At 39.9% G+C, this 15,576-nt stretch overlaps 1 protein-coding gene across 14 annotated transcripts in view; it reads right to left on the bottom strand.

The window, feature by feature from the left end:
• Window positions 1-15,576, bottom strand: part of dync1i1a (dynein cytoplasmic 1 intermediate chain 1a) — a 69,558-nt gene that overhangs the window by 47,460 nt on the left and 6,522 nt on the right. For all 14 annotated transcript variants that reach the window (XR_014890472.1, XR_014890473.1, XM_085262862.1 and 11 more), the window contains 2 exons: window positions 13,800-13,859; window positions 13,444-13,556 (listed from right to left, as the gene is read on the bottom strand). Coding sequence is in view for 12 of the 14 variants with exons in the window: in XM_085262862.1 (XP_085118988.1) it covers window positions 13,444-13,556; window positions 13,800-13,859 (173 nt within the window). In the remaining 2 variants the exon portion in view is untranslated. The remainder of the gene's footprint in view (window positions 1-13,443; window positions 13,557-13,799; window positions 13,860-15,576) is intronic.

Here is a 15,576-nt window from a genome sequence, read left to right as displayed (position 1 = left end):
ACTGCAGACGGGGGTCCACCTTGATGAAACTCTGCTTGGGGGCTCCCGTTTTGGCCGACTACACACCCGGGGTAATGATATCCTCTGTAGCCTGGGGCCTCCGCATCTGGTTGCCTCAATCTTCCACTGGCTGCTTTCACATGCTGACCAGGCCCAGTCAATTCAGAGCAGCCCAGCAGGTATGCAGGCTCTCTCAGCTTCACGGTGCGGGCATAGAAACAACGTACACGCGCGCGCACAAATGTGTAAAAGTGTTTGTTAACGCAGACACACACACACTGGCAGAGGTATGCACTCTACCCACAAGAGCAGATGTATAAAATGTGACTGTTAGAAACACAGAAATGTGCTTCAGCTTAGCAAGTTGGAAAGATTGGGTGTCACCTATAAAATGCCAAAACAGCTAATATTAACCCCTCAAGCAGCTATTGCTGTCATCATTCAGTTTTAACAGCAATAACAAATCTGTTACTGGATATAAAACATATTTCGTTAATTTATCTGAAGACGTATCAGACAGATTTTTAAACGGGGGGGAAAAGGAGTGATTAGCAGATACGCTATCAGAATTAGTGTCAGGACAGAAAATGTGTAAACACTATTTCCCAGTAAATATGAAGCACATGTATAGTGAGAATCTGATTAGGGCTGCTAACACTCGTAGTACGAGGACTAAAAACAGTTGAGCAAAATTCCATCGCGGATACAAATTTTGGTGACCATAACGTACATTCTCAGGCGGATGATGAACAGGAAACTCAAAAGGATTGGGAGTCATCACCAATGTTTTTTAAAAATATTTAGAAGTTAATAATCGCTGTATGTAAGAAGATGTTTGTAAAAAAAAACTTGACCCACCAGTTAAGGAGGAGACAGGGCACATACATAAAGAAGAAGCAATAATTCTGAATAAAATGCATCTGAATTACATAAAATCAGAGGTTTATTTATTCATATAATTCATCTTTAAATTTTATTAAATTTCACATTTTGCATTGTACTTATGTAACAAGATTACATGGAAGATTTACATGTAATCAAATTATTTAAAGGCAGCATTTTAGCCATAAATATTTTTTGGAGTGTACGTACATATGCTACAATCATTCAGAGACCAAGACAACAGAAAATTTTCCCATTACAGATAATGTAACCAGTATCTGATGCTTTTATAGAGAAATTATTTGTTAAATTAAGCCCCAGCGATAGTTAACAGTTTTGAACCATATATGGATTACAGTGGCACTCTATAGATGGATTCTGTGTCATAGAACAAAATCCTTCTATATTAATATTGTAGATCATTTACACAAGGGAAAGCACAGAAAATATCACATACAATAAAACATCTTTTCCCTTTTGCTTATTTCACATTTTCTGTATCCACGCAGCAAAACATCTGTATGTCTACACCCTAACATGATATGCTGCATAGACTTATATAGACAAATCTGGAGCTAGCTACTAAATGTATGGTAAGTAGCTACTGTACCGGGACTAATAAACACTTTATCTTGTTTTCAGTGCATGAGGCTCTTGTTAGCCGGCACACGCATCATTATTGCTTTTATGGACCAGCAGACGAGTGAAATAGTTCAGGTGAGAGTAATGTGCTGATTTGTTTGTGGAATAAAGAAAACATAGTCTTAATGAAGGCTGAGCTACTGCTGAGAGTTTCATTAGCTTAACCATTGTGTATTACTTCACAGTAGGCAGCAACTATTGAGCATGTGGAGAGAAAGATACTGACAGCATATAAAACATGATGTACGCCGTCTTCCGCTTCCCTTCAGCTGCTACATAAAGCGCGAACGGTGTGGCGTCACGGCCGTGATGTGTTAGCACGCGCTCTTTGGTGAAGGATCGAAGCGTTAGCCAAACTTTTATTCTGAACCCAAAACTTTAAGTGCTAGTTTGCTGAAATGTGTTCGCACGTGCTTGGAGGAATTGGCATAGTTATCAAAGAGCTGTGACTAGACCCTAAGTTTGTCATCAGCTGCCATTATTGGGGCAGAGCTTCACACTTGTCACGTCAGTATGGAGGTGACTACTCGGCTGAGTCACACACCATCAAAGTTGACAGAGCTCATAATTTTTTTTAGAGTTCTTCATTGTGTTAATCACAAAGAAGGAGAGATACTGATATGAGAGAGGAGAGGCGGCGGAAGCAGGGAGGAGGACACAAAAGAGAAATCCGGTGAGATTTTGAGGAGGGGGGCATCTCACGGGCTGGGAATAACACATTATTTATATGGATACACACACACGCACACATACACATACACATATAGACTTCACAGACGTTCTGGTGGATTGGCTATGGAGCAGACCACAACACAAGTACTATGCAGAGGAGTAGGAGGAGGTCAACAAGACTTAAAAGGCTCCTCTAATGTGGCCCTGGCATGACACACGCGCACACACACGCACACACACTCCTATCCACTAACTTCACTCAGAACAAGTCAAACTCCAACCTTCTTATTGTCACACACATTCAAACTGCAACCACATCACCTCTTTGGATATCAACCTGAGACACCGGGGGGAATTCTTTAACTTTTATGAGTCCTGCCTCCAGTAATGCAATCCTTGATATTTAAGAACAGCCCACGCCCATTAAAAGAAAAGAAGAAAAACAATAATCGAACCACATTGATTTTACAAGTCAGCAATAATCACACAGCTTTCAAATAAATAAAAGGTCAAAATTCATGTAAAAGAGTATAAAAGACCACACACACACACCACCCTACAATACTTTAAATGTTTTTTTACAGATGGACTTGTCACACCGAGTGTCTGTGAAGTGTCTGCGCAACCTAAAGAAGATCAGAAAGTTGTTTTCTTTTATGTTGTTGTTGTTAATACTCAGCTGGACATAAAACTCTCTTTCTGAGCGCAGAGAATCACCGCTAACATTTTAGGGACCTCTGTTAGTCAGGTTGGAAAGAAAATTGATGGTTTAGAGCCAGCCATGCAGGAAAGTCGAACACATCTTTTTCTCAGAGGTGAGAGGGCAAGTCCAACCTGCGCAGAAATCTCAGTGATCGAGACAGACGTGACACACTGTCCAAAACAAACAAAAAAACAAAAAAAAAAACCCACGCATGGCATGAACACAATCACTACAGTTGCAAGTAGTAATTATTTGTAGAATACTTGGATTTTAGTGAAACTGCATAAAAAGTCCTCCAAACTCTGGCAATTTGATTCTTTTTTCATTTTTTAGGTAGGGGGTATTAATTTATCTTAATATAAAGTCATGTTTAAAATTCATCATAGTTCATCAAGTCATGATTGGCACAGTAGGGGTGAGTAAGTAAATATTCCCCACATACCCACACATTAGCAGCAGGGCCTGATGTAAAACTGCTAAAGCTAAAACCCGCAGCATGATTTAGATTAATTCATCTCTTCACCACACTTCCCCACACTGATCAAACATTGTGTATATGTGTGTGTGTGTGTCTAAGCCTGTGTACACCCAAGTCTACACCGTATGAACACATGCATGCCCACACATAATCCGCTTTCATTAATGCAGCCCATACAGGCCTTTTGGAGGTCTGTGGCTAACTTCGCTGTGCGCTGTGGGCTGGTAGATTCTCCCTCCATCTCTTTCTCTCTCTCTCCCTGTCCCACTCGCCCTCCCCCATTCTTTCTAGCAATGCCACCCAAGTCTGGCCGCGACCCAGACCCACATCTTTAAAATGAGCCATCATGCCACGCCATGCCATGCTCTGAGCCCCACCGCAAGGCTCTGATTAAAACCCATGACTTCAAACTTTCCAAACTGTCAAAAACCCAGTCAAGGAGAGCGAGACCAACAGAAAGAAAAGGTCTTACATAAAATAAAAATAAAAATAAAAATTGCTGCTGTGGCATCGACTTGCTTTTCGACGCGTCATCTGAGCTGGTATTTGTGTCACTCAGAGAAAGTGCTGTCTGCATCTATGTTTTTTTGTGTGACTCTGATGCCACAAACACACACACATATAAAGTGGTGTTTGATTTGATATAATGATGGAGGAAAAAAAACATGGGATAACCATTTTCTTAGTAGCTCACTAAAGATTGACTCCCTTCTGCTAAAAAGACAAAAGTTTGCACTACACCTCAGCAACGCGGTCACATAAGCAACCTTGATTTGTAGCAAAGACCACAACGTCACGCAGTCTAATGTGAAAAAGCTCGTTAATTTAGCAACACATATCCTACACATATTTGTGATTAATTATTAATCATTCAATATCATTTGATACCCATTTCGTTAAAAAAAAAGGGGGGGGGGGGGCTGTCACATTTGGTTGGTGAGACTGATGGAGCAAAAGTCTATGTGCCAAGAGTGCTCCCTGCTGGAGAAACACAGAATTGCATGACAAACGCAGCCAAACAAAAGCAGCAAGGGTTATGAATTTCACTTCAATCAGCTGTCAAGCTGTATGATCTGAAAAAATTAAAAGGGCTCAATCAGTCGCAAGTACGGCAGAAATGGATTTTAAAGCTCGCTGAATTTCAACCACAATAATCTGAGGAGCAATTTTAAAGGCACCTAAAGCTTTGACCTAAAGTATAAAGCAGTCAAAAGGCTCAGACTTGCAACGGAAAGTGTTGACAAAAAATTCTTTCTAAACAATTACTGAGAGCAGCTTTCTGGAAGATAGCTGTGGCAGTGAACTGCTACTCTATCAAAATGAAAACCTCTGAGAGAGGACCACCCAAGCAAATGTTAAAGACCCACTTTTGTTTTACATGTGTATAAAAAAAAAAAAGAAAACCTCAAGAAGAGGAGGGAGGGTAGGGCGTGCATGTCAAAAAGTCATGTTCAACACAATGCAGATGAAAAAAAAAAAAAAGTTGAAAAGAGAAAAAGGGGAAACGTGAAACTAAACATTCCTACTCATCTCGAGCACTCATCAGATGGCAGATATTATTTTGGATGATGGCCATTTTACCTAAGAGAGGGAGAAAGCCGGAGGGAGGGAGATGAAGAAGGGGTTCATGTACCTTATTATACGGTGGTCATGGGGGAAAATTGCAATCATCTGTGACTCACTTGGAATACCTTACACACACCGAAAGACATTATTTTTCTCTAATATCAAGACTTTTTTTCTCAGTTTTGACTGCCACGACCATTTCGACAGAAACCGCCTGGGACCCCGCATCAATTTTGCGAGTGAAACAGGAGTGAAGGTTGTGCCCTTTGGAGGGCGATGACGATGAAAGCCAAACTCAGACTTGTTTTATAAAGACAGAAAGTGAGAAGCGTTGGGTGATTAAGTGTGTCTGCAGGGAAAACACTGGGAGAGATCATAATAGCATAACCCCGATCTGATCTTCTGTGTGTGCGTCTATGTGAAACACACTTGGTTTAAACAGCATCACGAGAAACTGCTACCTGAAGGCAGCCACTCTTTTAAAAGTCCAGAAGTCAACGATCGCAAAAAGGCACGTCTTCGATGTACTTTTGAGCAAAACTAATTCAAAGTACATTTTGTCCAGGGTCCTCCGTTGTGCGCTCACTGTGGTTGATCGCTACACAAATTGTGCCTTCACAAAAAACACACAAACCCTCTGCTCTGTTCAGCCTGTTGTAGCCGCCTGGCTGGAACAACAATGTATGAGACAAATACTTCCATATGTGGCTGGGTACACACACATTCATATGCACATACATACAGAAAACACACAAGTGCCTAGCCATGCAAAATACACACTCGTGCAATCACATTCCTCTCTCCAGGACCTTGAAGACGGCCCACAAACCCATCAGTCATGTCAGTTTCATATAGAGTGGGAGTGTGTTATATTCACTGTTTTTATTTGAATCACTGGACTGTGTGAAATCCTAATGAAGGGCGCGGGATAGGTTGGCAGAGGAAACTTCAAGTACATGAATTGTGAGTATCTGGTGTGAGCCTCTGGCTAATGCAGCAATACTTTCCCTGCTAACGATCGGTAGTAGAAACTGGACAAAGCAAAAGCACTATTATTTAAAATGTGCCAATAAGAAAATAATGCTGTTAATTTAGATTTTACAAGCAGTGATTCTATTGTTGATTTTAACCTCCTGGATAAAAGCACATGCACTACACTCTCAAAACTCCAACATGCTTCATTTTCTCCCACAGCTGACATACACACTGATGAACCAGAACTTTACATCCACTTTTGATTGGCATGTCAACCGTGTAGTTACTGATATTTAAAAAAAATATATTAACAATATCTCGTCAATTATGCACGTGATTATTTTGTAAATAACTGTGTTATTGTTGTTTTCATATGCTCTGGTACAATTCTTTTTGTAGACTGTTAATATTTTAACTTTACCTTCTTTTTTTTTTTTTTTTACAGAAGTTATTATGCCTTTTATTTTTCTTCAAATCATCTACAGATATCACCGTAATGTCCACATCTGTGTCCACACATACACGCTAACATGCTGAGATGTACCTGGCGATAAGATTTTAGCAGCAGACCATTTCTTTTTTTTTTTGTTTGGCAGTTGGAGGGCAGAGGGACAGACTGCATATGCTGCAGCAAATGCCCCATGATCCTCCTTCAGTCACAGCATGGTCACTACGGAAGCTCCCTTACACATAAATTGGTTTTTCAAAAGGCATAAAGTGCAGTAGGAAAGTGTGTACCTCACAGATACTTGAGTGGAGTTTTTTTTTTAGAGCCAATCAGGCTCAAAGTAGAGAAGTGGGGATGAAATATAAGGCAGGGGAAGAATTTATCATCATAAAGAAGCAGTTTCACAGAGCTTGCATTTCTTAACATTATAATTTTCTTTTTCTGTTCACGCACACACACACACACACACACACACACACACACACACACACACACACAAATCAACGTGTGTTACGTTTTATGAGGCTTCTTAAACTGATGGATAGCTGCTCTGGCATGCTGGAGGCGAATGCCAGAGCCAACAACAGAGTTTATTACCTTTTTCATCCAGTAGTTTTTGATCTAGTCGTGCTTCCAGGACCACGTGATACGAAGAGCATTTGAGTATGCAGATGAATATTTAATGGTGTATCTAAAACCATTCGTGGCAAAAGACAGGACAGGACATAAGGATTGGTCACGTGCATGCAACTTCACTATGACTGGAATTTATAAAATCTGCTTTAAAAATCTGCTGAAAGTATGCAGATCCACATTTCTACCCCTGTGTGTATGCACAGTTTAAGGCATCTGGCTGTAATTTTCTGGTAATATCAACTTAAGCCTGTTTTACTTTTGTCTTCACACCTGCCTGTTTTCCTTTCATTGAACATGCTGAATGTAACAGCTAGCTTATCTCAGCACTTTTGTAAATGAATGCACATTATTTACGTCACCGGTGAGCGATCGTAATGCTGTGACCAGCAACATACATATTCTCCAGTCTGTGCATTATCTATGTAAACATTTTTTAAAGAAATAAAAGATATAGAAGAAAATACTCCACACAGAGCACGTCTCTGGGTATTCTTTGACTTTTTTTTAGTAAAAACTTTATTCAATACCATTTCTTCTTCTCAAATGTGAAGTATGGCTTTAATAAAAGGCCCTGGATTTTGCCTGATCAAAAAAAAATGAAAAACAATATTTAATCAGTAAATATCTGATTAAAGAAAAAATAAACATGACTAGAAAAGAAATCTCATGTTTCTGATATTTTCTAACTTGTAGACACACGCTTGGTAACAAAGACAATATTAAGGCATTATTCTCAGTTCTACTGTTACTATTATCAAAGTTCAGCAGTAACACATACCAACTCTGGACCCACACCGAATAAATACATAAATAAATAAAAACCAGTCCCATACTAGTGTGTCTCCGTCATGTGTGTAATGCAAGAACTTCAATAAACGAGCGCAATAAACTCTTCAACTCTTATAGTAATAAGTGTCAGACCTGGATTCCAGTAATTCGGCCGATTTAAAATCCAGGATTGGACTGGATAAAATCCCAAAAGACATCTGTTGTAAAACTGTTGATAAATATCTAAAGTTCAGGACCTGTTGAACCATATTTAATACATTTAGGAGTTTGTGGGGAAAAAACACACACACCAAAGTAAACACTCTAATTGGACCAGTGTGCTGCCAGTGGTCAGGATCATTTAATAAATTTGGAGTTTGGTTTCTTAACTGCTCTATTACGGGATTATGTGGAGCTCGAGTGACATGTGTGCATGCGTGGCGTTCGTATGTGTGCATTTTGTGGCTGTCTGTTTTTTGTTTGTTTATTCCAGTGTATGCTGTGTTTACATTTATGAGTCTGAATGCTTGTGTGGAAAAAAACAAAAAAAAACCCAAAACAGCACACACACGCACACTCAGTATTTTCACATTAGTGTCTGGACATGAGGTTTCTCTTGCAATTAAAAGCCATTACCGGCCCACCAAATGGACCTGAGGAGTAAATTTCTGACCAGTTATACACTCAAGCTGTACAGAGCCTGAGAGCTAATGGGCCAGAAAATATTACAGAGGCGGGAGAGAGAGAGACTTGTGTACCCCTAGTTTTTTTCCATACGGGCGTGTAAACATTAAGATTATGTACACTCTTGACCCCATGAACTTGTAACCCTGAGAAGGGGGTTTTCCAAAGTTGCAATATCAAATTATACACAAATACTCAAAGAGTTGTATTACTGAGGGCCTGCTTCTGGTTCACTGCAAACAATTACTGCTTTAATGTCAGAAGTGCTTCGTCGTCCCTCGGCGGCCCCTGCCGCTTCGCCTCCATTTCTGTGTCTCTTCTATTCCTGCTTATTTGCTAGTGGCCATGAATTTCTCTTCACCTTTTTTCACTCTCTCTCTCTTTCGCTCTGCTTTTCCACTGTGACCTATTATGGGTCTTTTAAGGCTCCACTGAGCAAAGCCAATTTACTACAAACTGGGTGTAAGGCTCACACTACTCTCATGCAAACCTGCGCGCTTGTATACGTGCACATCCACATGCGCAAAATGCCTTCAATCGCTTTGACCTTTCCTTATCTTGCCAAGATCTCAAGTAAGCACATACACGTAGTGATAGCTATCCCCAGATTGGGTTCAGCGGACTTAAGTGTGGCTGTCAAAGTACTGGCATTTGCTTTGTTCATTACAGAGCGGTGCTGGCTGGTCCGGAGAAGGGATGAAGGGGAAAAGCGAAAGAGGGTGACAGAAAGGGTGTCCAGAGTTTACTACACCTATGTGAAATCTCACCTTTTCGCTTCTCTTTCCTTTTTTTGGTTAGACTTGAGGAGATTGGAAGTGCTGCATCTCAAAGAAGGTGAAGAATTATGGGTATCTTAATTTCCAGTTAATGTCTTACTTTAGGCCTTGCACCCATTAACATCCTCTCTGAGCTTATATATTACAATCTGTGCTGCAGCCACTTCACAAACTCTTTTAACTTGCCCACAAACTCCTCCTACACAATCAGGATAACCAAACTTGGCACACAGGTACATCTGAAGCATCCACAATGGAAGAATGTGGGGACTAGAGACCAGAGAAAGTGAATTACGTTTGGAAACTACAAGCGACTACAGGCGAGTGGGCTTTTCTCAACTTCCAACCAAGCAATTAAAAGGGACATGAATAGGTAAACACATGCGTGTAAATTTGTAACATGATGAAAGGTAAATTTAAAAAAAATCCTCTTTTATTGGCATATATTAAAAAGAAATTCAGTACATTTAATGGGAGTGCGCACTGTCTGGTTGATCACAGTGCACTCTTGTTTTAGATGAAAATGCATTTTGCTGCATGGAAACATACAATCACAACCATATTTGTCTCTTTTTTTATGTAAGCAACATCAATATTTTTCATTCGCTCCAATTTCTTTTAATCAATGTAATTAAATATATCAGTTTTCCAACAGCACAAACGGACCAGAAAATACTGTAACATGGGCGTGTACTAGTAATAAAAAAATACAATCGATAATAAGCCTCAGTTTGGGGGGAAAAACTCATGGACCAAATGTTGTAACCTTCCACTAGAAAGAATTATATGTGCACTTAAGGTGAAAGGAAAAAACGTGACAAGGTCGGAGACCAATTTGGAATTTTTGATCTAAAAGATTTTGTAAACTATGCAGTGTTTGGTTTGTTATATCGTTTGAATTGATAAATACAAAATGTATCCGAGTGTGAAGATTTGGTTTGCCATGCTTGTCCCTTGACATTTTTATTTATACATGGATATGTTATGCATGTGTAAATAAGAACAGCAGTTTAGTGTTCATTTTCTTTTACCGCAGTTCTTTTCTTTTGCTTTGTTTTACAGTTCATGTTAAATATATAGAAAATTATTGGTCTTACAACACAGACATAACTGAACAGAGTACTTTGTTTGACCTTAGTAGGCCAGTCTACTATCACACACACCACAGTAGACCTTGGTTTATTTCTCTGCTATGACCTTAAACAAAGCATCTATCCGTCACAACAAGCGTGTCCATTCATACGCATTAGAAAAGCAGCAAATAGCTGGAACCAATCGTGACTGGGGCTAATCCGATTGCCTGGCACAATGGGCACTCGGTACAGACCAGATCAGTGAGCAGCCAATGGGAAAATAACATTCACAGGGAGCGACGCATTACAATTACGTAGACGCAAATTGGTCTCGGAAATGAAAAGCCTTAAAATTAACTGGTTTAAATGAGAGTCACACACACAAACTACATGGGCACTTTAACACAAACTCCTGTGTACAAGCTGCACGCAACGTCAGATCAAATCCAATTTCATGAAACTGCACTCGGGCTTCGACACACGCTCACGTCACACCCACACAAACGCGCATAGCCAGCCACTCTGGGCACAAGGACAGATAAGAGAGCACGAGGGGTCAGGAGTTCGAGGAAAAGACGCCATGAGAAACTTCCTGACTCATCTGTCAATTATTTAAAGCAATTACAATAACGCACTCGGGCAAAAAACATAAAAACAAAAAAGATCAGTGTTATAGTTTTAATGTGACGACACCTCTTGCTTTTATGAATCAAATAGTAAATTCACAAAAGAAAAGGAATTATCAAATTAATACGTTTAATACTAATCCTCGCACTGACTCAATCAGATGGTTCTGACAAGACATGTGTCATTAGTCAGAATTACTGCTGAAAGACTCAGGATCTATGGGGATGCCACCATAGTCACATCAGACTTCAAGAACAGAGAAGAAACTATTTAACTTCAGAAGAACTTAAAACTAAGAATGTGAGTAACTCAAAGATTACTAAGGAAATATGAATACAGTGAGCAGCCTGTTACCACAGGAAGACCCCAGCAATATCAATCCTGATCCACTCAATACAAACAGGCCTTTGGACAGTAGAAATAGTGAATATTTGCTAGTGCAGCTGCACGAGAACACCAAGGGCTACAAGCTGAGATCATTGCTCGAATTCCTTGAAGCAGATTTAACACAAACACACATTTCTATGTACTGGACACACAACTTCTTTGAGGATCAGTGATGCCTTTTTTTATATTTACTTCTTGAGGGTGCAAGAAGCCTTAAATGTCACACTTTTAGGTTCAACAGACTTTTATTGAAAATAAACCATGTAACATTTTTACTGAAATTTGAAATCGCAGCTTAACTATCCGGGTTAGGTAATCAACAGAAAGGAACAAGCCTGAATAAACACACAGGCAGAAATGCAGGCAGGTGTTACCATCTACCCTCTTTCCCCCCTTTCTATAGACACACAAGCTTTGTGGCAGTCTGCAAAGGAAGGGTCTCCTGAGGCCAAGGTCACCTCCCCGCAGACCAACACAGCTCTGCTCTGGTTCCCAGATGTTCATATGCGTGCACACACAAACACACAAAGAGACCTCCTGAGCATGCTCTTGGAAGCTGAAAACAAACAAACCTAAATGGACAGACATATTGTACTGCTGCGGGCGCTAACCAGTCACACTGCGACTATTTGTTTATGTGTACACAGACTACTTGACCTGCATATAGTAACTGCTGCGTGTTTATTTGTTTGCCTGCTTAATTGCCGAGTCCTTATCTCTTTAACTACCATATCTGTCTTGCACATTTTACAGCAGTTGCACGTTTGTTTGTCGAGACCTTGTATGCGCGAGCAAACATGACCACGATAAATTCCATTAAGTATACTTGTAGGCACATGTGTATGTGTGTGTGAGTAGATGTCTCCCAGCACACATATGTGTGCACTTGTTGAATAAATGATCTATTCCTGGGTCTGTCAAGGAAATGGGGGTGGGTGGGTGGAGTAGGGGTTGAAGCAGGCCATTTGGATGCTGATTGGTAGAGACGTGTGTATGTGCAAGATGGTTGTTGCTGGTGGAGGGTGGGGGCAGTGGAATCCACTCCAGACCATCTATTATAATGACAGGAAGCAGGAAGTACAACCCCTTCACAGTCACATGGCTGCCAGCTGTCTTGGCAACAAGAAGAAGGAAGATAGAGAAGATGATAGGGGTTGTGTGCATGTGTGCCAGGCTGTGTGTGTGCGTGTGTGTACCAGGTATTACTCACATTGTGGGGGACTTAAATCTGTTTTCCTTATGAGAAAGCAAGTCCTCATATAAATCCCTACATTTTAAGATGACGACATGTAGTGGTTATGATTAAACCTATCTCCAGGATTTTATAGTAAGACGCTGTACTATCCTCTAAAGTTGTGGCTACACAAGTATTTGTGTGCATTTGTAATGTCCTAATGGGAAATCTTCATTTTTCAAACACAAAACCCAAGTGAAATTATGCAAAAACTCAAACTGTCCTCAACCCTAATCTCAATTCAATTCCTTCTCCATTAGAATGAACTCAAATCTATAAGTCGTTCGCTTGCACCCATCGATGTTCCACAAAATCCACACTGCACTAATAAAGCTACATTTTAACCACATGGATCTGTTTAGTAGCTGCAACTCAGCACGCCAGCTCCCACTTACATGTATACATTTTCACAGGTATGCACACATACCTTCACGTTCTTCACATGTAGAACTCACACCCATTAAATGCACAAAAACACACTTTTGCACCAATTTCCTCCAAGCTAAAGCACACTGGACTTACAGCTTTCCTGATCAGGAATATTAAACTTTAATGAATAAACGTAAGAAGCACGTATTATTTCAACAGTGCCATGCAGATATGCATTTGTATGCCATATAATATACACACTGCAATTGCCCCTCATCTATCAAGTAATCTTGGGTGAATTATATCAGCCTGTTTCCACATATAACGAGAAGTCCAAAGCATGATCTGTCTTCTCCCTTTGTAACATCTATAAGCTCCATGCTTTGCAGGCTTAGACCTGGGTAACTAAATCGTTGTCACATTCAAAAACAGCAATCACTGTATTTCTCCTTTAGCATCCAAAAAGGCTCTAAAAATGCTCACTTGTGAACACATACACACACAAACACACATAAATATTCACCTTCAGACAGGGTGCAGGTGGGTGTCTGAGTCTCCTTGCTGTAAGAGACGACCTCTTTGGGTAGGAAGTCTACTTGTGTGATCTTAGAGGCCCCCAATCTCTGCATCCTGCGCCTGGATGGCAGAGAAGACGTTCTCATTAGCTCCTGATCTACTGTGGATAAATCCAAGCTGTCGATCAAACAGGGCATCATTTTTCATTTCAAACGCCAAAGTTTCAAGTAACAAATTACATTAAACCATTAAATATTTTATTACTTAAAGTCGAGAGGTTTTTCAGTATGACATGCGGTCAAAATAGGATGTTTTGCAGGTGAATGTTTTAATAGTGAACAAGAGGAGAGGAAAAAGCTGTACCCGAGCTCAGAATCAGCCTGCAGCTGCAGCACAGAGGGGTCTGTGTCCCACTGCAGTGTCCTGATGTCACCAACAGGGGGAGGGGGAGGGCAAGAGAGGACATGCATGTTTACAAACAAACACCTTATAACAAATACAAAAACACTAAAACACACGTGTCGTGCACAAACAGACATTAGCACATGAATGTGCGCACAATCTTATGCACTGACACCACTTATAATAGCCTATCACAGGAACTCCCATTGATTTTCATGCAAAAATGGCACTGGAAATAATTTAAACAGATAAAGGAGATGAGGCAGATATATTATATTTCATTAAACATCAATGTGCTCTGTTATTTTAAAGATCTCTGCTTACAAGTCGTTGTGGAAGAAAAAGATTGATTTATATCAGTGGAAAAGCTATTTGATGTCCTAGTGACTGCAGAAATATTTCTATGTACACTACATCCAGCTAAAACAAACATATATGTGTCGAGTGAATATACATCTGTAGCATGACTGACTAGAAGCCTGTACTACAAAGCAGTGGTCTCATCCAGGTAACTTCAGGTTTAATTCTGGGGGTTCAATACTGCAAACACGGTTCACTTCTTCCTGGGGTAAATCCCTGCTGCAAATCTAACCTGCTCCAGAGTTGGTTATGGTCTAAATTAGAGATCAACAGCTATGAAATCACCGCCCACTGACCAATCAGCTCTCAAGGAAACAGCGTCACCATTATGAGAAGTTCTCTCAGCAGTAAAGTCTAATGAAGTTTTTCTAAAAACATCTGAAGTCATCAGTGATCAACAGAGATTCTTAGACACAATTTTAATTTTTGATTTTTTTTTCTTGTTGGCTGCAAACAATTTTAACAATGTTATTGTTCTGTAAGCATTATGATCCTAAATCAGGGAATTTATTTTTACTTACTGACCTATCAAATTTACAGGTAGACTAATGTTTGAATTCTGTTTTTAGATTCATTCTTTACTGTTAAACATCACCGAGGTTACAGCTGAAAAAACTGTCTTTTAAACATTTAATGAAATATTTGATTGTAACAACTAAATCCTTTCATGTCTTAATGGTAGAGTCTGTATTTTTGCTGGCTTTCTTTCCTGGATTCAAAAAGGCTCAACTTTATTCATAAAACAGCTCTCCTCCAGGCTTATTGAGCACTTAAAGCACCCACACATTCATACAATGCTTTTAATACTAAACCGCAGTACAGTGCATTTCCAAATAGACTCCCCCACAATGTTTCTTTATCTGTAGCAGCTGTGTTACTTTCAGTCTGCATTATGTGTTTAACATCGTCATACTTTTCTAATTGTGCAGGGTTTTTGTTTATAAAATCCATGACAGTACATTTATGCATGTTTGTGATTGGTCAGATGCGGTCACTCCTTTCATGTAAGCGTGCAGCGGAAACTCTGGGTTAACATAGCAAGTTGATAACCAGGGGCATTTGACCTTTTATCCTGATCGAAAATGTGACGGTAAGTGAATCTAGATAACAGAAAGGTATTCTGGGTATGTCGAAGTTCAGGCTCACATGGTGTTTTTATCTAAAACTAAAGGGCTGCTCTCCTGTAGTTTTTTTCATACCTATCCTCGCCCACTGTGCAGTTATTCTAAACATATTTAGGAAAAATTCAGTGTTTCACATTCAAATTAGTGCCAAACAATACATGGAAATCATGTAACACACACACACACACACACACACACACACACACACACACACACACACACACACACACACACACACACACACACACACACAC

Source organism: Mchenga conophoros, linkage group LG22, assembly GCF_057382185.1.
Source record: "Mchenga conophoros isolate Kocher_MC1m ecotype Shallow Benthic linkage group LG22, M_conophoros_male_GT1.1, whole genome shotgun sequence".
NCBI classification, from domain to species: domain Eukaryota; kingdom Metazoa; phylum Chordata; class Actinopteri; order Cichliformes; family Cichlidae; genus Mchenga; species Mchenga conophoros.
The sequence above is the reverse complement of the archived record's forward strand: the minus strand, read 5'-3'. Positions and strand labels throughout refer to the sequence as shown.